The sequence below is a fragment of the Papaver somniferum genome, chromosome 6, assembly GCF_003573695.1.
Source record: "Papaver somniferum cultivar HN1 chromosome 6, ASM357369v1, whole genome shotgun sequence".
Lineage (NCBI taxonomy): Eukaryota > Viridiplantae > Streptophyta > Magnoliopsida > Ranunculales > Papaveraceae > Papaver > Papaver somniferum.
The window spans coordinates 108087355-108114661 of NC_039363.1; the positions used below are offsets into that span (position 1 = coordinate 108087355).

Below are 27307 nucleotides of genomic sequence, written 5' to 3' on the forward strand. Positions count from 1 at the left end.
TAAGCAACTTCAAAAATCCAAAGTTTCCTAGGTTTTTAACCTTTTCAGTGTTGTGTCCCCCAATCATTGGTAGCATGAACGAGACCAAAAAAGAAGAAAAGCAGGGGCTGCTGATGAAGGATTGGAAACATAATTGGCCAAACTTAAGGAATGATGCAGAGATATTGGTACGTGATACTAGATTGACCTATAATTGGAAAGAGCTGGATTATGAACATCCAATTGTGTTTTTATAATACAAATGAATTAACTAATCCATATTTGTCAAAGAGAGTTGGTGGTATGAACATTGTTAGTGGCTTCGCAGTCATATTCAGCCTGTTACACTCGAGGCATAGTAGGTAGTGCATTATTGCCTGCTATTCATTCAAAATTTCAACTCTATAAGGTGTGTTTGATTGCCTTCAGATTTGAATCCTATTCATGATCAGGTGGCTGAATATTCCCTGTCGTATCTCCAATTAATTAGAGGTATCTGCTCAGTGGTTGGCAGGCCAACAAATTCTTAGTAGCAGAATTTATTAAATGTACAGGCAGAACGTGGATCTGAGTTGTACAAACTTGGTAGCTTATACACTGACAATGGTACATGTTCTTCTGCCCATCCAACAGTGTTATTACTTATTACCATACTGACTGCAAAAACAATCCCTGAAATGGTTACTGCAGCATCCCTCCCCAGTCCCAAGTTTAAGCTAATTTAGCACATTCAGGGTTCATAATTTTTGTTTTTCTTACCGAAGATTTAGAATATGAGACAGGAGAAGATGCAAACTTTGGTTAAAATACAATCCCAAGCAACAACTTTGAACAAATACAATAAGCTTTCCAGCGAACCATCATCCATTTAAGAAATTCAAGGCAAATCATATATTTATTTATCAGCCAAAATTACCTTAGAAGTTAAGAAAATCAAATTTTCTCATACTTTGTAATTTGTATTGATGAAATGTGGGAAAACATTAACCCAAAAAAGTGGCTAAATTGTACACATTATATCCAACATCTAGTCATTGAAGACAAATGGTGGTTGCAAGCCTGCAAGTGCACATAAATACGAGCACCGTGCTTTGGCATGGTTCATCCTCTAACCCTCTTGCAAAAGGTTTGCAGGAACAGTACTCGTAAATATTCATCATGTATTACCACTCAATACGTCCATTCCCTGTGAACCGAATAAAACCATACATAATATGTTTTAGATTCGGATAAGTAGTTTTGAACTGAACTTATTGTAAGTTGTACTAAAACTTTGATAGAAACAGTCATACCTGGCTACTTGAAGCTTGTTCATTTATCCTGTTATTAGGCCTGGTGTTGAGATCAATCATTTTTATATCCATCTTGTGATGGTTGTCATCTTTATGACCATTTGAGATTGGAATTGCAGAGGCCTTGTTTTGCTCGTGCGTTTTTACTGTCATTTCAGGTGGGTGCCACCTGTTTTCTCTTGGATTCACTGGTTGTCGTTGTTGATCATCTGAATTAGAAGATTTATCCACTGGAAACTACAAGAACAAGAACAATGAGGGAGGTAGATAAATAGGTTACAGATGTTATAGAAGGCATAATAATGCAAACGTACTTGCAGAAAAAATTGGCACTAGCACAACCACAAACCTCAGCTCTTTGTCTCAGTAAGAGAAATCTTTCATGGGTCCTTTTACCTCCAACATGAACGGTCATATCACATTGCAAGCAAAGAGAAGTGCCGTCTATCTCACAGTAAAAGAAGGCTATTTTTCCAGAGGAAGAATTAAGTTTAAATTCAACTGAGAACCCAAGATTTAATAAAAATAGAAGTCATGAAAATTCTAGAAAAAACATCCATACCAGGTGCATTTTCACATATGTCACAACGCGGAACAACACTGGGCTCAGCAAGTCCAACTCTTACATGCCGACTTGCAAGTTTGTTACACAAATGAATCTGCAGAGATCCGAATGACTTTGATTCAATTTCTACATAAGTATGTCACTAGACGCGACTTCGATTTAACGTGTGCTCAAGTACGATACCACATGCAACATGGCTACATTTCAAACTCCTCTCACACCCCTTAACTTTTGTTATAAACATTTTACTATTCATTTCCCTCAAATGTCAGATTTGTCTTACAGTACTTCAACACAAAATTTCAAGTTCCCAGTGTAAGATTAACATTTGAGTTTTTCCTTGATTAACATTTGAGTGCTAGGATATAAGAATTGACTGATCAAAGTACCTTACCTCTAAGTAGTTAGGAGGAATTCAGGTCCCTGGGCTCTAAATTGATATAGATGACTTCCATCTATTAACTGCAAACACTGTGAAAGTGCAGTGTAATGTTTACGTTCGCTCATGTGACCATGGGGGAAAAAAAAAAAAAAAAAAAAAAAATCATATCCCATTTTACTACATCAGTAAACATGATTAAGTGCCTTGTGTTTTCCTAATGCATTATATGCAACGAGATAAGTAAGCGAGCTAGATTTATATGTTGTGGAAGAGAATAACTATAATCTAACTAAACCAAAACTAAAGCGGACATGGATGGATTAATGAATAAAAGCAAGCAAAATAAGAGGAGTACCTTCTCATCACATGGAACACAGAGTGCAGCTTCATCAGCAGCACAGAAAAGAGTAGCAGCAGCACCTTCACAGACATCACAGATTGTTCTCATAACTATTTATGTTAGTATTTTGTTTATGCTAATAATAATAACGTTATTTCTCTGTATCATTTCTTCAATCTAGTGCTGTTCATCATTATCCAAAGAGAGATAGAGAGATCAGTCTAAAGACAAACCAGAACAAAAAAGGATTTATATATATGAAGATATAATGGATGGAGTAATATAATTGCTGGTGAAAAAGAGGAAGAAAAACAAGTGAGGTTTTTGTTTCTGAGTTTATAGGTGACGTCTCATGTCTGAAAGAGCTAGAAGTTTTGACAGTAAAGAAATTTGTGGTTGGCAATGATTTTTTGGTTTTTCATTATTAAGTGTATTGCTCAGCCACAGGTTGATAAAGATGGTGGGGGAGGGAAAATGAAGGTTGTCGCCATTTCAACCACTAAATTTGGTATCTCTTGATTTTGAGTGACCTAAAAAAGAAAGATTTCAAATATATTTTTCTCTTTTTAGGTGCATTTCCCCCACCTAATCTCATGGTTGAGATAAGCTTTTAAAAGTCCAAATTGCATCTCTTTTAACCAAGATTGCTAATAGGGAGTACTCGTTTACTTGGAGGTGTACCGAGTTTACATCCTTAGAGCTTTTAGAATGGTACACCCCCAAGCAAATTGATAACCCCTATTAGTATCCATGCTTTTATCGACCAAAATAATATCTCATTTCCAGTAGTACTCTAGTCGGTCGGTGTGGGTGTGACTTAGATTTGTATTATTATCTGTAAAGTTGTGTCTGAGATTTGAGAATGCAAGCTGGTGTATGTGGATAGAATAGTATTCGACACGCACGCACAAAATAAAAACAAGGACAGTGTCTGAGAAAGACGAAAACATATACGCCAATCCAAATAGCAACATAACAAACAATGATCTATGAAATCTTCTGTCAACAATTTCTTTTTGACTCCACCATCAGGAAGATTGTGCACTTGGAGCCCCCATCTTGTTTGTTGCTGAGCGTAGAAGGAAATTTGATGGAAACTTCAAAGCCATGGAAGTTAGCCTTTTCATTTAAATCAAAAGAAGTGCACGTTCAACCAAACTCAAGACACATTATTTTAGCCAATGAAAACATAAAAGCAACATATATAGTTAAAAATTCTCGCATAGAACTTGAATTTTAGAATGACATATTGAGCATTTCCATGCTCAAGCTCTCCATCATCATACTCTCCACCAATAACCCACACGCGATTCCGGCTGCAGTTTTGCACGCAATCGTCTTAGCTACGTCCTTGAAAGAGGCAGAGGAAGAGAGTGGGAGAAGAGGAAGGTTTTCACAATTGCATATTTCGATCATATAACCATCTGGGTCATGGAAAAACACTTGATCAACCTTTATCCCACTATCCTCTACTGTTGCCTTCGCATGCTCAATCCCCATTTCTTCCAATCTCCTCTTCACGAGTCCGATATCAGTGCACTAATTAATTTGCCAAACAAGAAAATCATTCTCAATTCAGTTCAAACTTTCGAAAAGAAAAAAAGAAAAAAAACTATGTGCTTACTTGGAAAGAGATATGGTTATCCTTTGGATTAAGGGGTCGTGATTCTCTTAAGAAATCAGAAGGCCCGATGGAACTGTTCTTTAGCAAGTGTATTCCAACCCCATAGTTGAACAACCTACGTAAAAAATGCTGATCCTTAGACATAGTAATAATCATATGTAGAATATTAATGCATGAAAATAAATAGCTCAAAATGTGTGTGCATGGAAATGTGGAAAAGTTATGAGAAACTAAATTACCAAGCTCCATCAAAACCGAAAGACGATGGACGTTTGATCATAATGAAACCCAATATCTCTTGGTAGAACCGAATCGAAGTTTTCAGGGATCTACACAACAACGAAATGTGATTTAATGATAAAAGTGGCAATGGAGGAAAGCTTCCTATTTCTTCTATCTCCATTTCTCTATAATCACCACACTCACTTCTAACGAAGTTTTTTTTTCTTCTCAAATGTGTGTGTATAGTTAGATACTACTGAGAGAATTGTGATGTTAGGACTTCAACACAACTAGTCCCCTTTATATAATGGAAGGGTTTCAAAAATGCTACAGCTATAGCAAGTTTACATGGTACACTACACATACTTGATTCACTGTTTTATATCAGTTTTGGGGTTTGAGTTTTTAGGAAGAAAAGAAAGGAAGTTTCCTAGCAGATTCTTTTTTGGACAGGAGAAATAAGTTATTGGAAGAGTGAATACGAAAATTAGATGGAACCATCAAAGTGAATGCAGTGACACAACAAGTGTTAGGTCAATCAACATTTCTTGATCTTGCTTTGTTTTTCTTCTTCTTATGGCTTTACTTTTGTCTTTTTACGTAGTTACGGAAGATCATTTCTTTGATGCCATTTAACAAGTGACAAAACTCGAGAAATTTCTAGGATGTTGCTTCTTAACGTCGAAAAATGCAAGCATATCAAACCGGCGCCTTGGCGTGAGTGGACGATTTAGAATTAAAAATTAGCATTCGCCTGAGTTTTATTTGAAATGATTGAGCCTTTTACAGGAGAAGCTAGAAAACACAAACTAAACACACACGATGGCGTGTAGTCCTAATTAAGGAGCTAAGCGTAAACTACTTTTATTAAGCTCCAAGCATGGATGTAGCTAGCTAGTTGCACTATTCAACATATCATCCACGGATATCGCAGTACTGAGGCCTCATTCCGCACATAGAAGGAAGTTGTCTGGCCTTCTGCATCATTTGTCCCTGGTATGCCTGTCCTTGCATCTGTTGCACCATCTGTCTAACGGCTTCACACCTGCACTCCTCACTTACTCCCCTCATCTCTCTGCAACAGTCCTGGAGTCCTTGCCTTGTTGGATTGCTCTCCTCCTCCATAATATTATCACCTCTTTGTGATGATTGTCGTAGATACTGTTGGCACATATTCATACGCATCCCCCGCATTTGCCTTTGGCACCTCTGTGATTGCTGATTTTCCGTGGTGTCTTCGATCTCGGTGGTGACGGTAGTCCTGTAAATTGATGCCTCTACTGCAGCTATGGCAAATACTGCGATCAAAAGAACCCCCATGGAAGTAGTGATGTTGAACCTAGCCATTGTTAATGTTTGAAAAACTATCTAAATTGAGAATGAACTTGTAGGATCGTATTAGTCCTAGGTGAATGAGTATTTATAGCAAAATTTCAGGTTTGCATGGGAAGTACGTGGTGTGACTAACATGGCACATCGCCATGGTCAGTTTTGTTAGCTGCTTTCAGGAATCTTTGATTACACGCGTTTGTAATGCAAATGCAGTACCAGTGAACTGATTCTTTTTCTTATGTAAAAAACTGAGAGTTGCCAGCCCTGTTAACATTGGGACTGGGTTCCAGTATTCGTTTGTTTTGACTTGGTAGGTACATCCTAAAGAGATTGAGCAGAAAGAAAAAAACGCCGTTGCCGGGGATCGAACACGGGTCACCCGCGTGACAGGCGGGAATACTTATACTACAACGACTCGGATGATATGTGACGGGATGATATTTTAATTAGCCTAATTCATCATTTACCATCCTCGTACTAAACAAATTTTAGCTTGGACAAGATGATTAGCTAGGTTGAAATATTTCACAACATATGTTACTGATCCTAAAAGTTACGCTTGCTTTTTACTTCGATAATGTGTACGATTGTGTAAACTAATAACTCTTACCTAACCCCTTCCTCATCATTACTAATAACTCACAACAAACCCACAATTACCAGTCCTCAGTTATGTCCGTGATTAAAGTATTTAACCAATAAAAGTAGTCGATTAATCACATCCCTCTAAAGCACAAGAACACCACCTACTTCTTTTTATGTTGCCTTTAACTTTTGATTATCTCTTGTCACCAAATTTGCATGATTGAGGCGCACTGCAAATTGGTTCAACTTGGAATATGTGTTGGTATAGTACCACTACTTGACAGTAAAATGTTTGTGTTATTTGTGGACAATTGGATTTAAGAACATTAACGTTTGCAAATGTCTCTTTTTACTAGAATTACTGTGATGACGGATTTTCCTTCACTGTAAAGATCGTACGATATGGAGAAGGGTCGAATAGTTAAATATGGTTGCTTACTGTTTTGTTATCCTTGCTATTGCTTGCACGGCTTTTGCCAGAATTATCGTACTTTTAGTTAATACTGCGTGCAGTACCTGATAGCATTGATATTGGCGTGTACAATTTTGCATTAAAATTAAAAATTAGCATTGGCTAAAGTTTTATTTCAAATGATTCGGCCTTTTACAGGAGAAGCTAGAAAAGGCAAAGTAAACAGGATTGTGCGCAGCACCTAATTGCACTACTTGGCTAGTACTCAACTTATCGCACATGGATTGTAGGAGTAAAATATCGCACATTCATTATGTATGCGAAGTAAAGGTCATGAAACATGAGCGAAGATCATCGCATATAGTAAAATGGAGATGACGTATTTGATGATGTCAGCATAATCACGAGTAAAGTGTGAAGATCTGTGCGAAGTGTAGAGTGTGCGAATTTGAGTGAATGTACATGAGCGATTGTAACGCACAGTGATTCCGAAAATAAAGGATCTATTAGTTGTCATCCACTATGTAAGTATCAAGAATATAAAACAAAGCATGGACAACTTAGGCAAGTTAAAGAGTGGTCAAGATTTGTTCTCCCAAAAGCTAAATCTATGGCTGTTAGGATCCTAAGAGAAAACTATTAAAGCAAATTTATTTGGATGGTCAAATCTTTTACAGTTCTGAAACGCTTCTTCCCGTTCGAGCACCAAAGAAAGAGAGGCTCAAACCCTAGCAACAACAAACCTCACAAGAATTGAAGAATCAAAGCCCCGTCTATGAATCAAGGAGGAGGTAATTATTCCCCCTAATACCAATTGTATGCCAGGTATAAAATTGACACTTCATGCTATGAATTTATAACTACTTATGAACTGTGATTGTCCATTCCCACTTTCAACGATGAACTAAATTCAATCACAACTGTGGTTGATTCCAAGAAACTTTTTTTACACCTTCATATGTTGTGACGCTATTCTGTAGAAACCCTATAATCTATTCATTTTTGAAGGATGAAGATCGGTGAATTTTTGAATGAAAAGCTCTCTCACTTCCCCTCGGCATTTCTAAGGTTATATTTCCTCTACATGCATATTTCAATTTTCTCTCAATATCTTTTGCATAGTATTATTATCTGAATTCCTTCAAATCAGAGAGACCATTTCTTTGATCTATTTAGGTTTCTTTTTTAAGTATAAGGTGGTTTTTCTGATTATTTTTCAAGGAAGGAACTGACACTTCTGAAGGAACCAAATTCAATCATTTTCTCTTTTTTGGATTCGTAATAGACCCAAACTTTGTGTAAGTAATCTCTCATCTTTTCTCTTTTTCTATTGATATTTATCATGATAAATTTTGAAAAAAATAGATCCACAAATCATTATCTTGGTCACTTTGTGGTTTATGACATAAGATTAATTTTCAAAATTTGTTGAAGTATGTGTGTTTCAAATCTTGATCTAAAGATTACGTGACATAACCGTTGGATTTTGATGGTTCAGTCCATTGTGAAGGTACTTCATTTTCTTTCTTTTACTTTTCATTCTATTAACTTGCATCTGCAACAATTTAATGTTTCTTCTGATATATTACAAGACTGATATTTGGGTTAAATTTTCGGAGAATTCATCGTTCTGCAACTAGACTTTAGTGGATTGAATATTTGATGTCTATATCTAAGTTAAGTGGGAATGTCATATCATAGCTTTTCTTTACGATCAGTAGATTTATACTCTTTGATGTCCTACCATAGCTTTTATGTCTGATATGTTGTTTGATTTTGTTCTTCATTTAAATCTTGGAAACTCTAGCGGATCATGTGTAACTAATTTTCAAGTTTTGCAGAAGTTAATAAACTACCCAAGTTTGTGTATTTTACTGAAGATATCTGTAGAATGAGTTGACCGGATTAAAAGCGTGGTGGTCAATTTGCAACTTCTTAAGACAGTTTATGTAAAACCAATTAAAGTTGTTAGATTGCTAGCATACAACATTCTAATGGGTATAGCAAGTTTTATTTTCTTTCAATATTGCTGCGATGTTAGAGAAAACATGGGCATTCTAACGGGTACCTCTCGCTGCCAGATCTTTGTCAGTTCCAGATTACTTGCATATAATAACAAGGCAGTAGGTTACAGAGCATAGTTCGTTTTAATTGGGATTTGGATTCTACTTGACTTTTCTCTAAAGTCTAAAGCCAACAGATAGAGATTACGTGACTTCCTAAAATAATATGAAGATGAAGGTAGTTTCCACATATTCTTTCTCTTTCTCAAGTAAAAATTTGATTCATGTGTAATGAATTTCGAATCGGGTTCTGATTAGTACTAACATGTTCGTGTTGAATCATTCTAATTGATTATGGGTTTATAATTGCAGGGGTTGTGTCTAAAATGATGTTGCTGATGGATACTACCCTGAAAGTTTTAAAGGAAAATCTTGGTTATCCAGAATTCTAGATTATACGTCATGGTACTTCTTTTTTCTCTTCTTGAGTGTATGCCGTACTCAGTATAAGTACCATCCATGAATACAGAATTACCTTAGTTTGGGAAGCAATGAGTACTCTTATTTATGAGCATGGTTATGTTCATCTAACTGCGTACACGGTTGATAGTTAGATTCTGTGAGGATTCATCCTATGTTACCTAATTTAGTGTTGTGTCACGGAGCTCATGAAAATTTATATATGACCAAAGAGTGGTAGCTGCCGATAAGCTTTTGGATTAATATAAATTCTCTTTAGGAAACATATCACTATTTTATGACAACAATGGCAGGAACTCTGAAATGAATTAATTTATGTAACCACGTACTTAGTTATTGAATATGTGCATGATCTTGAGTGCTTGAGAGATGAGTGAAATATATTAAAGAAAATATAAATCATCATATCCGAGGAAAGCATGGAACCTTAAAAACAAACCGCTTTTTGGTTTCTTTATGCTTTTTCATTGTTTATTCGCACTCACTAAATCTTGTTTAATGTTTCGTCTTTGAAGATATTGGTTTTTATAAATCGATATAGGATATGTGGTCATTTTTCATTCCCCTTAACATGATAAATGAACGTATGAATTTTATTTGCTGACGAGTGAAATAGACTTGATGTTGCATACTTACTATAGGAAAAGAAAAACTATCCTAAATAAATATTTTCACAGATTGACTAAAGGTCTATAGTTCTGACTTACTGGCCGAATGAAGCAGGAACTAGGTATAAGACCGATATGTTTAAGGTTTCGTATTTTGATTAATAACTTCTGGGTATGGCGTTAATTCTCTTAGAACCCTTTTGAGTCGGCATAGAACATGCATGTTGGAACTTCTTAGGGGTTAAAACTTTCCATTATCCAGTGGTTTAGTCAAAGTGGCCATGACCGTATTAAGTGTATATCTAAATCCTCTTACCAATCAAACTGTCTAGCTTATTTGGGTATTCATTTCTTTAAGTTTAATTTTGTGTACACTGTTATACCAAGGAGCCATGTAACTGTTCTAATGTTCAATAAATAAAAATTGTTTTGTTTTATACATTATTTTTTAGAATGATTGTTGTTGATGCTATTAGAGGAGGAAGAATTTTGGGTTACAAAGAAGTTGACGAAGAAAAAGTTGAGGAAGCCAGGCGGTGTCAAGGAGAAGAAGTAAGATAATGGCGTTTTACACCTATTGGTAAAATGGTAATTTGAAGAACCTAAAATTGATCAAAAGATGGTTATGGTGTTGGACTCAGTCTGCAAAACTTCATCAACAGTCGGCTTGAGTCCTCAAGTGAGTTGTAGGAAATTGTAAATTTATGCTTACGGTGGGAGGGATCATGTACTGTGACTTGAATGCATACGGAATTTGAGAGTTGTTTACATTTGTCTCCCTAGCCTAAAATGTTCAGTTTTAAATGTCTGATGCATCTCTGATGCATAATAGCTGTATTAGGTTTTATCATGTAGAACTTTTGAGCTTTTATGTTTGTTTTTATTTAGTAAGATTAATTTAATATTTAAATGTACTACTTTAATATAATTGGATAACCTATTACAAAACAAAATGGTCATTTGGAACGAAGGCACTATATGAAATCTATTCAATTGTTCCTCATGTGATTATGTTCAATCCATTTAATAGTACAATTTGTATTGCATTGGTACTTCACAACTACACTGGTGTAGAGGTGTTAACGTCAATTATCCTATTTGTCTCCTCCAAATGGACAGATCAACAATTTATAGAAACATTTCACCAGATCCAGTCTTTTATGGTCCTATATTGCGTACCACACTGGCAGATTGAATGCACAAAAGTATTCCAGTTGTGCTCAAACACGCAAGAGGATATCTAATCATTACATACGCCAAGATTTAACCTATTAGTGTAAATTGTAAATCTATGCTTACTGTGGGAGGGATCATGTACTGTGACTTGAATGCATACGGAATTTGAGAGTTGTTTACATTTGTCTCCCTAGCCTAAAATGTTCAGTTTTAAATGTCTGATGCATCTCTGATGCATAATAGCTGTATTAGGTTTTATCATGTAGAACTTTTGAGCTTTTATGTTTGTTTTTATTTAGTAAGGTTAATTTAATATTTAAATGTACTACTTTAATATCATTGGATAACCTATTACAAAACAAAATGATCATTTGGAACGAAGACACTATATGAAATCTATTGAATTGTTCCTCATGTGATTATGTTCAATCCATTTCATAGTACAATTTTTATTGTAGTAGTACTTCACAACTACACTGGTGTAGAGGCGTTAACGGCAATTATCCTATTTGTCTCCTTCAAATGAACAGATCAACAATTTATAGAAACATTTCACCAGATCCAGTCTTTTATGGTCCTATATTGCGTACCACACTGGCAGATTGAATGCACAAAAGTATTCCAGTTGTGCTCAAACACGCAAGAGGATATCTAATCATTACATACGCCAAGATTTAACCTATTAGTGTAAATTGTAAATCTATGCTTACGGTGGGAGGGATCATGTACTGTGACTTGAATGCATACGGAATTTGAGAGTTGTTTACATTTGTCTCCCTAGCCTAAAATGTTCAGTTTTAAATGTCTGATACATCTCTGATGCATAATAGCTGTATTAGGTTTTATCATGTAGAACTTTTGAGCTTTTATGTTTGTTTTTATTTAGTAAGGTTAATTTAATATTTAAATGTACTACTTTAATATCATTGGATAACCTATCACAAAACAAAATGATCATTTGGAACGAAGGCACTATATGAAATCTATTGAATTGTTCCTCATGTGATTATGTTCAATCCATTTCATAGTACAATTTGTATTGTAGTGGTACTTCACAACTACACTGGTGTAGAGGCGTTAACGACAATTATCCTATTTGTCTCCTCAAAATGGACAGATCAACAATTTATAGAAACATTTCACCAGATCAAGTCTTTTATGGTCCTATATTGCGTACCACACTGGCAGATTGAATGCACAAAAGTATTCCAGTTGTGCTCAAACACGCAAGAGGATATCTAATCATTACATACGCCAAGATTTAACCTATTAGTGTATTTTCGTGCCCATGCCATCACCGCACGGGTTAAGGACTAGTCCTATATAAAGGGAAGGGTTGTCATGTAATGAGATATCTCTTAGTGTGTGTTTACCAAGAAATTAGGAGAGAGAAAGTTTATTTGGAGATCAAGTAAAACCTTTGTACTATCTTGTATCTAATTAAGATTTCAATGAATAAACGAATGATCTTTACCATGATTTTTTAGTATCTTGTTCATATTCTTATACAAGTGTGGTTGTAGGATTTCCTGCAACTACATCTGGCGCTAGATTCAGGGATAAACCTGTGATATATCATGTTGGTGAATTTGTTTAGAAATCAAGTTTACAAAATTTTAGATATAATCTTTTGTTTAAACAATTGAGATTTTCATCGTTAGAATCTTTCAACACTTCTTAAAATAGTCTTTCATTTGTTAATATAAAAAAGTAGAGATGGTACGAATTGTATCTACTGCTAAACAAACGGCGAAAACTAGGAGGAGTAAAACAATTGCTGAATGAAGAAGAGGTGAAATTCCCGAGCAATCAGAGGAAGGAGAAAGAGAAAATCAAAGAAATGCAACTCCAATTAGACCTCAGCGTACACAAGAGCAGAATAATGATATTGATTACGATCGAGTGAGTGAGTATACATATTGCACGAACGAATTCAACCGAAGAAGAGGAACAAAGAACTGGAGAGACAGGAAGGATTGAAGGAAATGAAGAAAATATGACAATTGCTGAACTTAGACAAAGATTGATTGCACAACGGCGAAGAGAAGAGGAAGAGCGTGCGAACTTGATACGTCAAAATGAAGATCTAAGAGAATAGAACCTCATATTACAAGAAAATAGATCAAAAAGCGCTACACGATCAAGATATAAGACAAGCAGAAGTTCATCAATACGAAGTCAATCTAATCAAAGAGGTGCTAGGAGAGAACAACCATTAGAAAATATTGATGAGGACTTACAGGTAGGTGATAATTTACAAGATCAACGCGAGGAGAGACGAATGGAATATGACCGATACGAACAACCGCGTGAGCATCATCATCAACAAGAAGGTCAAAGGAACAACAGACGTCAAAATCTAGGCGAACAACATTGCACACGCTATGAGTCAGAAAATGATGAAGAAAATGATCCAGAACAAGGGAGAATTTTGTTTCATGGAATAGAAATATTGAGAGATCAGTATGCATGCGAAGAAGAGGATGAAAGAAATAATGTTTTCCGAGAATGTACGAGAGATGAAAGAAAAAGGCGTAGGCGAAGAAGAGAAGAAGCTGAAGAAAGAGAGATCCAAGAAGCCATGTGACAGAATGATCATGAGAATAGGTTGAGGCAAGCGATATTAAAAAGACCTATGCAACAGGATTTAGATCAACCTATGAGTGAATAAATTCTTAGAGAAATGGAAGAGCTAAGATAAATGATGACTGCGCGAAGGAATGGTGGAAGGAGACAGCTAGAAGAAGCAATGGAGGAAGCTGGGAAAACACCCTTTTCGAGGCAAATTCAAAGTGCAATAATACCACCTAAATGCAATTTACCAGTATTCACAAGTATATTTGATGGAAGTACATGTGCAGTGAAACACATTAAAGCTTACAGTCGATCTCTGCAATGGGAAGAAAATGATGCAGTGTTGTGTAAGTATTTCCCTGCCAGCTTGATAGGAGAAGTCTTGCTATGGTTTGAAGGGTTTCCAGTAGGAACCATTAGATCATTTCATCATTTACAGAACTTCTTTTTGGGACAATATATCAGTAATAATATGTCAAGACCCGGGATTGAGACAGCCTTTGGACTTCGCAGGAGGATCAATGAGAGTTTGCGTCATTTAACCACACGTTAGAGAACCATGTGTAGCGAAATGGAAAGAAGGGTAGATGAACGAAATATAATACTGGATTTTATCAATGCTCTTTTGCCTACAGATTTATTATATACACAGATCTTCAGAATAAAAGACACCATAACAATGTCAGAACTGCGCGAATTTCAAGAGGAATATATAGCACTTGAGGAGAAGCAGAGAGAAATATAGTCTTACCCGGTTGCGATACCCAATGCGAATAATGGGAACCCAAGTTTTCTCCCAAGAATGACAAATGCGGTTGCAAGTACATCTCAAGGAAATCAAGAAAAGAACATTAAAGAGGTGGAGCAAAAGCTGGTAGCAATGGGTAGTGCAGATCAAGAAGAATTCAAAAGGGAATACAAAGAAAAACAATTTCAAGATCGCGGAGGAAATAATAAGATTCAGAGAATGGACAATACACCAGAAGGTTATGGGGGTTAACAACCATATTATAATAAAAGACAAGGAACTGGAAAGATGGTCTGGGAACATATAAACTTTCCAAAGTTGAATACTACAGTGGACAAAATCTGGGAAGCTGTTATATTAATGGAAGAAATTCCTGAACCACATGAGCCACCACCTGGGAGAAGAAGCAAAGAATTCTTTGTATATCATCGCTTCCATGGTCACACGACAAATAATTGTAGAAATGTGAGGAAAATCATACTGCGAATGATTGAACAAGGAAAACTTGATCATTTCTTAGCAAAGCATCCACAGAATTTACCACCACCACCACCAGGAGGAAATGCTTATGGTGCAGAGAAGGGAAAGAATACATATGTAATTGAAGTTGGTGCGAAGGAAAAAAACTTATACTGTAATTCGATTATACATTCGTTCAAGAATATAGAAGACTTTCATGACAACATCTTAACTTGGGTGCATGCGAGAGACAATGATGGAAGAGAAATCTTTAACCTTGCGAAGGTATCACCGTTAAAAGATTCGAAAAATCAGACTATTTCATTCAGTGCGGAAGAAACACCAGGAGCAGGAGAACCACATGAATATCCACTAGTGGTGAGGTTAGGAATTAACTCTAAAGCAAAAGTAGAAGATGATGAAGAAGATGAAGCGAATACTTAGGCTATAAACAGAATACTCATAGATCCTGGGAGTTCTGTTGATATCCTCTTTTATCATACATTCAAGACTATGGGTGGAAGAGATGACGAATTGATTCCTTCATCTTATAAAATCTACGGATTTAATGGTGCTGCGAATAAGCCAAAGGGAGAAGTGACAATGCGAATTCCTTTACAAAGTCTTCCAACAGAAATTGTGTTATGTGTTGTTGATGTTGAGTCACCCTATAATACTCTAATTGGGAGACCATGGCTGCGTAGTATCTTGGGCGTGGCATCGACATTTCATCGATGTATAAAGTTTCCTTTACCTCAAGGTCTTGGCATAATAAGAGGAGATACTAATGAAGGAAGAAATTGTTTGGAAATTGATATTGACAAGTGCGAGGAACGAGATAGAAAGCGAAGAAATTGGAAGAAGTATGCGAAGGATAATCAAAGAGGTGAAAGATTAATGGTGGATGTAATTTCTACAATTGGAAAAGAAAATAAGCAGTGTGCTGAAGCAGAACCTGCTGCGAATAATAATGCTCAACGAACCAGAAAGAGTACTTCTAAAAAAGGAGAAAGAACGCAGAGGCAAAAGTTATGTTCTCAAGAAATGTGTGAAACTTTTCGCACATGGGAGATTAGTGAAATCATGTGAAGTAATATTCTGAGGAGCATCTGCGAACTTAAAGAGATGAAAAAGGTGAATGAAGAAAGTGAATAGTACGAAAGGCGCAAATGTTTTTCTTCATGGGTAAGAAATTAATAAGAATTCTATGTACTAGAGTTGTATAACTCAAGAATAATAATGGAATGAAAAATTCTATTTTCATATGATGTTATCATATCAAGAGAAGGCAAATGTAATACCTTGAAGTAAGACCTTAATATAAGGAAATAGAAATAAAAACTCTAACTAGGGAGGCTAGGCATCCGAATGTGGCGTGCAACTTAGTTCGCATAAATGCAAGAGGAAAAAAGTAAGACCTATCACACGTCATATACGGGGAAAACCTGGTAATCATGACTCAAGGGAAAGCTACATCGACCCTTTAACTTGAGTCATGGAGATTTGGGGTAAGAAAAACGAAAATGCCCATCCAGGAAAGACACCTAAATCGAAAGATTGGGGTAATAAGATCTTTCCTAAGGAGTGCAGAAACTCGATCAGGGCGCCGAGGTACACGGATGAGTCAAGAGTGCCCGGGGCTTCTGGAGCGAACCTTGCCACTCTTGACAAGTCCTGACTATGATGCACTCGGTCCGAAGATACCCCACTTAGGATGCAGTCTCGTAACCATAAACCTTATCGGTGGAGGGGAAAGAGACTGTGAAATAAACTGGTTTTTGTATTACCGTATGGGAGGAGCCAACCTTAACCCGGTAGAGGTAAGCTTCCTTGAAGGGGAAACCATGGGGAAGATAAGGAAGGCACCCTCCATTAGGGAGCTGAATTGTGTCAAAAGACGTAAATGTCATGAGGCTTTTTACTCACAGGAGTATTAAGGCTTGTCATATTTACGCACGTAAGAAACCTGAAGAGGTAATAATACAAGAAAAAGATAAGGCGAGATCAATGGGTCGATACATTACAGTGTAGAGACTTCCTGCGATTTCGTCGCACAACAGCGAAGAAATTTTGGGGGAAAATAAGACCTTTAATTAGGAAGGCAAAATAAGACCTCATGAGAGAAATAAAATATATGCTAAATTTTTTTTGCAGGTAAATAAGTGTGATGCGAATAACTTCGCATAGTAAATTAAGGAAGAGAACGACATTTTGTTCATCAGCCTATCAATTTGTGTCATCTAACAGAGGAAAGAATGGGAATGCAAGCATAAAAAGAATATTATTTGCCACATTTGATAGTCTCATGCGTATGCGAGGAAGATGTACAAAGGGAAATATATTAAAGGAGAAAAAGTTAATATTTAAAAGGTGTACATTGAAGTAGAAATTCCAAAAAGTGAGAAGATATACAAGAGACAGAAAAAGAATTTACAGCAAGCAAAAAATGATTAATTTTTCTGAATTATCTTCATCATTTCGCTCATCCTCAGAATCACTTACTTCTTCTTCATATTCTTCATATTCATTTTCTGCCTCACTATCCTCAATATCAGAGACATCTTCATTTGGGGGAACGTATGCGAATATATACTTTGAGAGAGGAATACCATTATCAGTGCAGACTTTCTTAACAGCAACATCACGAGAACGAGTGGCATCCTTGCCATTATCTGAAACTGTGACGATATAGTTCTTCTTTAACTGCTGATACTTGGCATTGCGAGGAGATAACTGTGTCTTTAACTCTTCAATCTTGCCGAGATAATTCTTCTTTTTCTCTGCGAAGAACAAATAAGCAAGTTAGAGTTAAAAAAGATATCATCCTCAGGAAATGGCGAGTGTGACAGAATGACAAATGACCTTCATGATTGGAAATAATGTCTTTAACCAGTGCAGAATGTTCAGATTCAAGGCTCACATTTACAACTAAACCCATCTTAGCATCATTCAAAACCCTAGCATCCCAACTAAACTCAGCTTCACTTTCTATAAGAAGTTGAGAACGAATTAAATTTCTTTCTTAACGAGTGCGTTCTTTTCGCTCAAAGCTAAATCACGTTCAACTTGAACTTTAAGGGTGACTTCTTGGAATTTTTCTAATGCCTTCTAACCCTTGAGAGCAACCTCATCCTTTTTACTAATGATTTTGTTCTTCCTTTCTTCCAAATTCTGAATTGTTTCTTTATTCTCATAAAGACGACGTCTGAAGTTATTGAGTGTAGTCAATAGAGGTCTGTGATCCATTATAAGATCTGTGTACTCCAGTCTTAATTCTTCCAAACTAAGATTCTCAATTCTTTTGGTGGGGTAGTTGTTTAAAGAAGAGTTGAAGTGTTCTTAAAGAATTTCCTCGTCGGGAAAATTGGATGCCTCATCAGAATGGTTATAAATGTCTGCGAACATCGAAAAATAAGAAGTGCGAATTATCATATAAAGTAAAGAAAATGGAAATAATAGTTACGTACCAATGAGTTCATCATTTATTTCTCGGATTTCGCGAATACGTTCAGAGTTGGAAATATTTTCAGCCTTAAGTTTGGTATTTTCTCCCTTGAAATATTTTACATATTTCTCCCTTCAGCTTGAGAAGCTTCCTTTGGTAATTTGAGGAAACTACATAAGATAAACGAGATATCTGCGAAAATATAAGGAAAGCATTATATAATGAAGAGAAAGAATAAAAGTAATATTAAAGTAAATGCGAAGATATGATCATTACCATAGAACCAAGTGCATATTGGAAGCTTGGGTTTATTGCAGAAGCAGATTCGTGAAGAGATGGATCATCCAAAATGGGAGCACGGCAGACTTTAGAAACCATTCCAAAGGTGCATTGAAGTCCATCATTATTAATAGATGGCATTGAGTCATAGAAAAGGGTGGACAAATCCTTCATGGAGGAGGAGATCGATGGATCTTCAGAAGCAAGAATATCATCATCTTCGGATTCAGGACTTGAATAAGGGTCAAGTTCTTTACGCTTACTGGATGAAGATTTAGACACAGGTTTGTTGGGTTGATTCTTAGCTTTACCCATATTTTTAACACTCGAAGCTTCAACCTGCGCGAATAACCAAGATAAGGAACAGAGGCAACAATGTTGTTAAAATTAGAAAGAATGTTCCCTACCTCGATATTCTGCGAAGATGATGCATCATGCGAAATCTTGGTCCTCTTAGCCATGGTTTTTGACCTAACAACTTAGAATTGAAGGGGTGGGAAAATAAGAAATAAAGAAAATAAAATCATGCGAAGTTTAGAAAATAAAGTCATGCGAAGTTTAGAATACTTCTGCGAAGATATCATACCGCTTTCTTATTCTCATCTTCGGACAAAAACAATTTCCAAGGCTGATAAGCAGAACAATTCTCAGTCGGAGGAAGATCGCAGCCATCAGCAGCTTTACCCAACACATAAGGACCTTCTAAGACAACAGGACAATTGAGCCAGCATGTGTCATTAGACCTGCGATCAGTGCTATTGGATTTGTCGTTCCAATCTACATCTCGCATAATTTTCTCATCTTCGGCAATGCCATCTTTTCTTCTTAAGAGAATGGCCCACTTGGTTGATTTATTCTTCATGATCGCAATGTAGTAGTGTTTGAAGAAATTCTCAAGAGTATAATCAGCAGGGTTCATAGCTTTATCAAGAAACAATTCATTTTGTACTTCATAAGCATTAGAAGTTCACAATCCTGTTGCGTGACGCGAATACTCCAAAACTATTCTAATAGCATCACCACTTAATTGAAATATTCCCCGTGCGAACTGATCACCAGCCAGAATTTCATAGAACAAGGAAATTTCTGGGTTATACAATGGGACAGGAAGATTATTCAGAAGTTGTCCTAGTGATACGATAACCTTCTGATTAGTCCATTGTTCGGAATTGATTAACTCAAGGTTGAGTTTGGATGAATAATTAGAATCAAAAGGGAGGGAAAGTGAATAACCTCTAGTATCGGATTCTTTCTTGAGTCTGTTGATATCTATCTCTATCTTTTTTCTAACAGGAGCCATTATAAGAATGGGAATGATGGGTTTAAAAGTAAAAAATTCTTTATCAAGATCAAATCAGTAAGATTATGATCAAATCAGTAAAATTGATATTAAGTTATAAAGAGAAGAGGAGAAAAAGAGGAGAATGATTAAAGAAGATGGGGAAGAGATGATAGACTGTAAAAAAGGAAAGGTGATGATGAAAATTGCAGTAACATGTGAAAAAGAAAGAGGAAGTAAAAAGAAGAGAGAAGAAGGCGAAAGAAGATATATATAAGAAGATCATGAGGAAGATTCACTCTCGATTTTCGAGGTTTATCTCATTTAATGCGAAGAGTAAACGGATAGGAAGAAGCGGTTATAAGGACGTGTCAGATAATGAATGGTCAAGAAAACATGCGTAAATTAAGAAAACTCAAATTCCGGAAATGTGTCGTCAAAGAAGAATACGAAAAGTTGATCGTGTGTGATACTTTAGGATGGAGATTTCTCATATCGTTCACTTTATAAAGAGAACGAAATGAGAAGAGGCAGAATGTAGGAGTGAAATATCGCACATTCATTATGTATGCGAAGTAAAGGTCATGAAACATGAGCGAAGATCATCGCATATAGTAAAATGGAGATGACGTATTTGATGATGTTAGCATAATCACGAGTAAAGTGTGAAGATCTGTGCGAAGTGTAGAGTGTGCGAATCTGAGTGAATGTACATGAGCGATTGTAACGCACTGTGATTCCGAAAATAAAGGATCTGTTAGCTCTCATCCACTATGTAAGTATCATATATAATGGGAAAGGCTGTCATGTAATGAGAGATCTCTTAGTGTTTGTTTACCAAGAAATTAGGAGAGAGAAAGTTTATTTGGAGAGCAAGTAAAACCTTTATACTATCTTGTATCCAACTTAAGATTTCAATGAATAAACGAATGATCTTTACCATGATTTCTTAGTATCTTGTTCATATTCTTATACAAGTGTAGTTGTAGGATTTCCTGCAACTACATGGATATAGCAATGTTTAGGCCTTATTCCGCATATTGAAGGAAGTTGTCTAGACGTTCGCATAATCGGTCCTTGGTATGTCTCTCCTTGCATTTGTTGCATCATTTGTCTAATAGCTTCACATCTGCACTCTTCACTCACTCCCATCATCTCTCTGCAACAGTCCTCCAATCCTTGCCTTGTTGGATTGTTCTCCTCCTCCATAATATCATCACCTCTTTGTGATGATTGTCGTAAATATTGTTGACACATATGCATACGCAACCCTCGGATTTGTCGTTGACGACACCTTGGTAATTGTTGATTTCCCGCGGTGTCCTCGATCTCAGTGGTGGTAACGGTAGTCCTGTAAATTGATGCATTTACGCTTGATATGGTAAATATTGCGACCAAAAGAACGGCCATGGAAGTGGTGGTGTTAAACCTAGCCATATTTTTTGTGTTTGAATGTATATATATGTATATGGAGATTGATAATGAAACTAGTGTATGTGGTGTGATTTGATGAACTGTGGAGTTATGAGTCGAATGAGAGCGGGTTTTTCGAGAAAGATGAATGGTTTGCATGGAAAGTACGTGGTGTGACTAAGATGACACGTTGTCGTGGTAAGGTTTATTAGGTGCTCATCTTGGTAAGTTTAAGCAAGAATCAGGAATCTTTCATTACACGCGTTTGTAATGCAAATGGAAAATGCAGTACTTATAATAAACCTAGCTAATTTGGGGCTTAGTCCAGTTATTTGAGGCCTATTAAATTTCTCCCAAACTCTACCAAATGGTTATGGGGTGCCAAATTTCACAAAAAGTCTAATTTATACCCAAATTAATTCCTAGAATTAACCCTTATAAAAATTATTTTTTTTTAATTTTTAGTAAAATCCAAAAACATAAAAACCTAAATAAAAAAAACATTGTAATTTCGTCTTAATCTTTCCAAATTCTCAAATCCTAATCAAAAGAAAAACAAATTGATCATCTTCTCCAATGATCTGCAATCCAACCAAGAAAAAAGTAAATCTCCATCAACCCGTTCTAGTATTCGCATTTTTTCGTTGATTTATATGTTTAAATTTTCGATTTTTGAAAATCAAAATCTCTGATCTACCCAGAGTCGGTTTATGTTGACATATTGTATAAACCGATTATGGGTTTTTCTCTTCATCGATGAAGAGCATGCATACTAATCGGTTTATATGATGATTAGCATCGACCGATTCTGGATCCAAAGTCTGGATATGAATAGACATCACCAAAATCGGTTTATAAGTGCATTAGCATAAATCGATTCTGGGTATATTTTTTTTTAACTCTGTGATCCTACAATCGGGTTTTATTTGCTTGGTAATACACCGATTGCGAAGTTATCTCTTCGGATTCCATTTCACAATCGGTTTTTATATACGTATCACATAAACTGATTCTTGAGGTTTCATTTTCCTGTGTGTTTTTTCGTTGAGAATCGGGTTACATATGTTCAAATATGTACCGATTGTGAACTAGATTTTTGTTTTTTTTTTGTAGATATCGACTTCGTCCACCTAGTATTTTACTCTCGAGAGCTCACCCAGGAGGATATCCATAGGCTACCACAACATGTGCCACACAGAAGCCTCTACAAGTTCGCCTATACCTGTGAGACCTGTCAGGAGGAAGCCCTTGCACTAGTAGACAATCTTGCACTGGAAGAGCTCGTTGAGGTCATCAGGTTTGCGAGAAGAATGAGGGATTTTATTTCAGCTGGGATGGATCGCGACAAATATTTGGAAGCTATGTTTGAAGAATTGACTGAAGTTCAAGCCCTTGTTGAAGCAGAAGATGTTGTTGTTGCTGCAAAAAATGCTCTTGGTGTTGCTGCTCCTGATGCTGGTGCTCCATGATTTATAAGTTTAAGTTTTTTTGTTTAAGTTTTAGATATTAAAAGTTTAAGTTTTCAAGACTTGGTTGTTTAAGTTTCAAGTTTTTAACACTCTTTTGGGATGGTTAAGCTTTATATTTTGGATGATCCTGGTTTGAACTTGACACACTTAAAGTTTTAATTATAATTATGTGTATCGTAAACCAAGTTTATGCATGCTCAATAATTCTGTTTTCCAAGCACAGGCAAACAATCGACCTACTCGATACGTCAACATAAACCGATTGTCAGGGATCCATAATGAAATCAGTTTATGCATAAGGTCAGTATAATTCGATTCTGCATGCCTTCATGCCTTATAAATGTACTTTTTATCAATGCATGATACAATAAATAGCTCAAAATTAATGGGTTTGATTTATATGTGTGTGTATGGAAATGTGAAAAAGTTACGAACAAACTAAATTACCAAGCTCCATGAAAACCGAAGGACGATGGACGCTTGATCATAATGAAACCCAAGATCTCTTCGTAAAATAAGATTGAAGCTTTCAGAGATCTACAAAACAACGAAATGTGATTTAATGATAAAGTTGAAATGGAGGAAAGCTTCCTATTTCTTCTATCTCCATTTATATAATCACCACAAACACTTCTAACGAAGTTTTCTCTCAAATACGTGTAGATAGCTAACACTAATGAGAGAACTGTGATGCCCCGTGTCTAACAAAAATAGTCCTTTATATAACGGTAGGGTTTCAAAAATGTTATATAACAAGTTTACATGATACACTATGTTGGGGAAAATAACCAACTAACTGCACCACTTATAGGGAAATCCAAATATAATTAACCCACAAGACACTAAATAGAATTAAAGGTAGACGATGCAAACACACATAAGAACCGATACGTAAAGCATACTCAATGACTGAAGAATCAATCCAAACTATGATCCAATATGATGTTGATCACAAACCCTAAAATAACTCTCATGAACTAAACGCTCCCTAAGTCGCGAATAATGTCTAACCAAACAAGATAATACTTATATCACATAAGATGATCTCCTTCTAAATGATGTATCTTCCAACATCAATGATGATCTTCCACCGTCAACGAAAAAGGTGATCTTCTGTTACCTAAAACGATGTCTTCTACAACTTTATAAAACCATCACGATGGACTCTTTCAACACCAATGGTGTATCTTACAACACCTAGAATGGTCTCTTTCTTCTCTAAACTCCACCCCAAGAGGTGGGATGGAATCCCTAGAAACCTTAGAGAACTACATTGTGTATTCTCTAATTCTCTAGAAAACCTCTAAATTACATGTCTAATTAACACTGCATAACAGCATCCTTATATATCTTGATTCCCAAGTATTAATCTCCTTGGAAAAGGAAACTCTGACCAACTAGGAAATCTAATGTTATTTAGGTAACCTATCTCCATATAAAAATTGTTTCGAACTAGGAAACCTTGTATTTCCCTAAAATAACAATCTCTACTAGGTACTCGGAATTTTCCGGAACCTTCTCTAAAACAACGAAAATTCTCAACAATCTCCACCTCGGTGAAGATTTCACTAATCTGAGCCGATCTTCAAACCACGACAACTGCCTCATCACTCAAAAGGACCTCAACGACGATCAAACAGGATCAAGCGCCAACTTAACCCCCAAACAACCAAAGTCAACAAATCTCTTCCAAATTTCTGGCTAAGTGTCTTCTTAGTAGAACCAAACTTCTTCATCTCAAAATCCAAACTCAACTGATTCTTCAAGCAATAAAACTTAACTTGTTATTTTCCCTGAGCATATCCCCGAAACGAGTAACGATATAATAAGTTACCAAACATGTCAAGCTTCACAAAATCACCAACTTAATGAACAAACAACCCAGAGGCTCCAAAATCTGACATATCAAACTTCCAATAGCAACTTCAAACCAAAAAACGAGTTGTGACAACTTAGTGTTCTCCACCAAATTTCCAGACAAGAATGCAGTTTCGACTTCGTCGACTAAGTCAAACTTCCACATCAGAACTAACGAGACTCGGATAGAAATGTGATTAACCACGGAGGAAAAACTTCATAACAATCACACTTTGTCTTGTGCGTATCCCTAAGTCAACCTTACCCCAAAACGTGTACCAATACGTAATTGTTCCAAACAAGATCTGGTAATCGTCCTTCATAAACATAAAGACCCAAATGCACCCAGTTGTTTTCTTAACTTTAGGAAACTCCACCATCTCCCAAGAAACTATCCAAAGCGTTGTTATGCTCACTCATTTTCTTCTTATTCTTATGCAGCCGTAATAAATTCTTAAGTAACTATCCAAGACAATAGTGCTAACTTCTCACGCTAAGATGAGAAGCAAAAGATGATAAAACTAAATTCTTGCTGAATAAACTTCTCAAAAGAAATCCCTGATCTTATCTTGTACTGCCTCTGTTACTATTAAAACCGCAATCTCAGTATTCATAGTAGATGAGCAAATGGAACTCACTGCTACACCCAAACCAAAACCTCTCAAATTATCATCATTGTTAAAACATAATTCTCTCCGTCGAAAATCCAAAAATGATCAAGAACTACAAACACAACTTCTGGAACACCAAAGAAAGAAAACCTTCTTCAACACTAACACCAAAAATATTTCCTCTTACGAGAAATAAACTTGGAAACTAAAACTTGATCATCATCTAGAAGTACCTTACTAAATAACAGTATATGATAAAAGGTTCACGAGATAGCACACTGAAAAATCAGCCTCAAACTTGTTCAAGAAACCTGAACAACATGCACCGTGCTTTCTCCAAGTAGAATGCAAAAAAATCGCTATCTACCCCAAACATAGAATTTTACCTCAAATTTATAACGTGCCCAGACGATACATTGTTCCTCCCAAACGGTTCTTCACCAACAAAATGGAGCGTATCAACGTTAAAAAGACCAACATGTTTCTCAAAACGGTCTTGCACTTCAAACTATTTCGATGATTCCAGAATGTACACTACCAAAATCCTCCGCCGAAAAATCACCGAAAACAAGGTCAAAATCTACTTAGATTCTCTCCCGGAAACAGTAATACAGATGCCCTAAACATCCAAAAGAATGTTACTGAACGTATCATGCATACGAAGTATAATGATACCCAAACCTGCAGCCACGTCACTCTTCAAAAGTACACACCCTTCGAAGCTACAACGTTCACAGATATCCAACTTTACAAGTTTTACCAAGTAAGATTCAACGCAACAACATAACATTTTCTCAATCATATGTCTAAGATGCATATGCCATAACTTGTGTTGACAGTATTGTTTCTCATTGAAAAATAAGAAATCATAGCTCCATCACAACTGAAATCTCTGCATACGAAGTCCAAAACATACCACGTCTCATCAAAAGATCATCCCACTTTAATTTACTTGTCGCCAAGAGCAACAAGTACTCCAAAAGAAATCAAACTCTTCGAAACTGAAACACATTGATCCTTGATAAAGGTCAACCATTCCCAAAACGATATCTTTATAAAAGATCTCTCCAAATCTTCACTGCCTTATGCAATTGAAGCCACAAAAATCTTCGAGTCTAACTTCTTCTTAATATCCTTCGACTTTTTAGGTCAAAAGATTAACAACAACATGATTAAACTGATATCAAACTCACACCCTTTACACAGGAACAACAATAAAAATTTGAAACACTAAAAATTGTCGCCTTTACTTCCACCAAGATACAAACCCAAGCTTGTATCTCAACCAAAACACTCTTGTTTTCTCGAAACGTAATTTGCGAAGCAAACATACCCTAATAAAACAACTTGGTCTTCCAAAATAGTCCACAAAAGTCTCATACGAAGTAAACAACACTATCAACTAGCCAAAATTATAGTTACACGAATACTTACTTGGAGCTATGCGGAATGCATAGGTTACATGCTTATAGAAGTATATCGTCAAATTCTTCAAAGCGGAGCTCCATCCAAAAACAAAAAAAATGAATGCCGACAATATCAAATAATCAATTCTTCCTAAACACTTTAACTTGCTTCAATTTTGGGGTTTGAGTTTTTAGGGTCGAGATCGTCTGTGCCACTGCTTGTGTGTGCCCTATGTGCCATACCAATAGAAACACGCCACATCATTCCTTTCATTAACCATGACTAACTAAATAGATTTTCTATTTATACAACACTAATCGATTAGGAAAGATAATTAATTAGTTAAAGAAGATATTACAAATCCAAGAGAAAATACCGTGTTTCTATTGGTGTGGCACATAGGGCACACCCAAGCAGTGGCACAGACGATCTGGACCCGAGTTTTTAGGAAGAAAAGAAAGAAAGTTTCCTAGCAAATTCTTTTTTGGACGGGAAATAAATTATTGGAAGAGTGAATATGAAAATTGGATGGAACCATCAAAATGAATGCAGTGACTTGTTTACACATATAGACCACAAAGTATTAGATCAATCAACATTTCTTGATCTTGATCTTGTTTTGTTTTTCTTCTTCTGTCTTTGCTTTTGTCTTTTTACGTAGTTAGGAAACTTCATTTCTTTTAACCATCAGGAAGTACCATAGCTAGACTTATGGGTTCAAATCCAATTGAAGGTGATGATGCCATTTAACAAGTGACAAAACTCG

The 27307-nt window shown here is 36.1% G+C and overlaps 3 protein-coding genes across 3 annotated transcripts; all 3 read right to left on the reverse strand.

The window, feature by feature from the left end:
• Positions 1-780: 780 nt before the first annotated feature.
• On the reverse strand, positions 781-2940 carry LOC113288784 (B-box zinc finger protein 18-like). The gene is made up of 5 exons (XM_026537900.1): positions 2574-2940; positions 1834-1930; positions 1621-1736; positions 1272-1508; positions 781-1165 (listed from the first exon to the last, which is right to left on the reverse strand). The coding sequence occupies exons 1-5, from the start codon at positions 2664-2666 to the stop codon at positions 1136-1138; spliced, it is 573 nt and encodes a 190-aa protein (XP_026393685.1). The 5' UTR covers positions 2667-2940; the 3' UTR covers positions 781-1135.
• A 493-nt stretch (positions 2941-3433) lies between these two features.
• Positions 3434-4738, reverse strand: LOC113286018. Its single transcript, XM_026534742.1, has 3 exons — positions 4422-4738; positions 4183-4297; positions 3434-4097 (listed from the first exon to the last, which is right to left on the reverse strand). The coding sequence occupies exons 1-3, from the start codon at positions 4583-4585 to the stop codon at positions 3795-3797; spliced, it is 582 nt and encodes a 193-aa protein (XP_026390527.1). The 5' UTR covers positions 4586-4738; the 3' UTR covers positions 3434-3794.
• Positions 4739-5319: 581 nt separating this feature from the next.
• On the reverse strand, positions 5320-5751 carry LOC113291288 (2S albumin-like). Its single transcript, XM_026540840.1, has one exon. It carries the CDS (start codon positions 5749-5751, stop codon positions 5320-5322), a length of 432 nt encoding a protein of 143 aa, XP_026396625.1.
• Positions 5752-27307: the final 21556 nt, after the last annotated feature.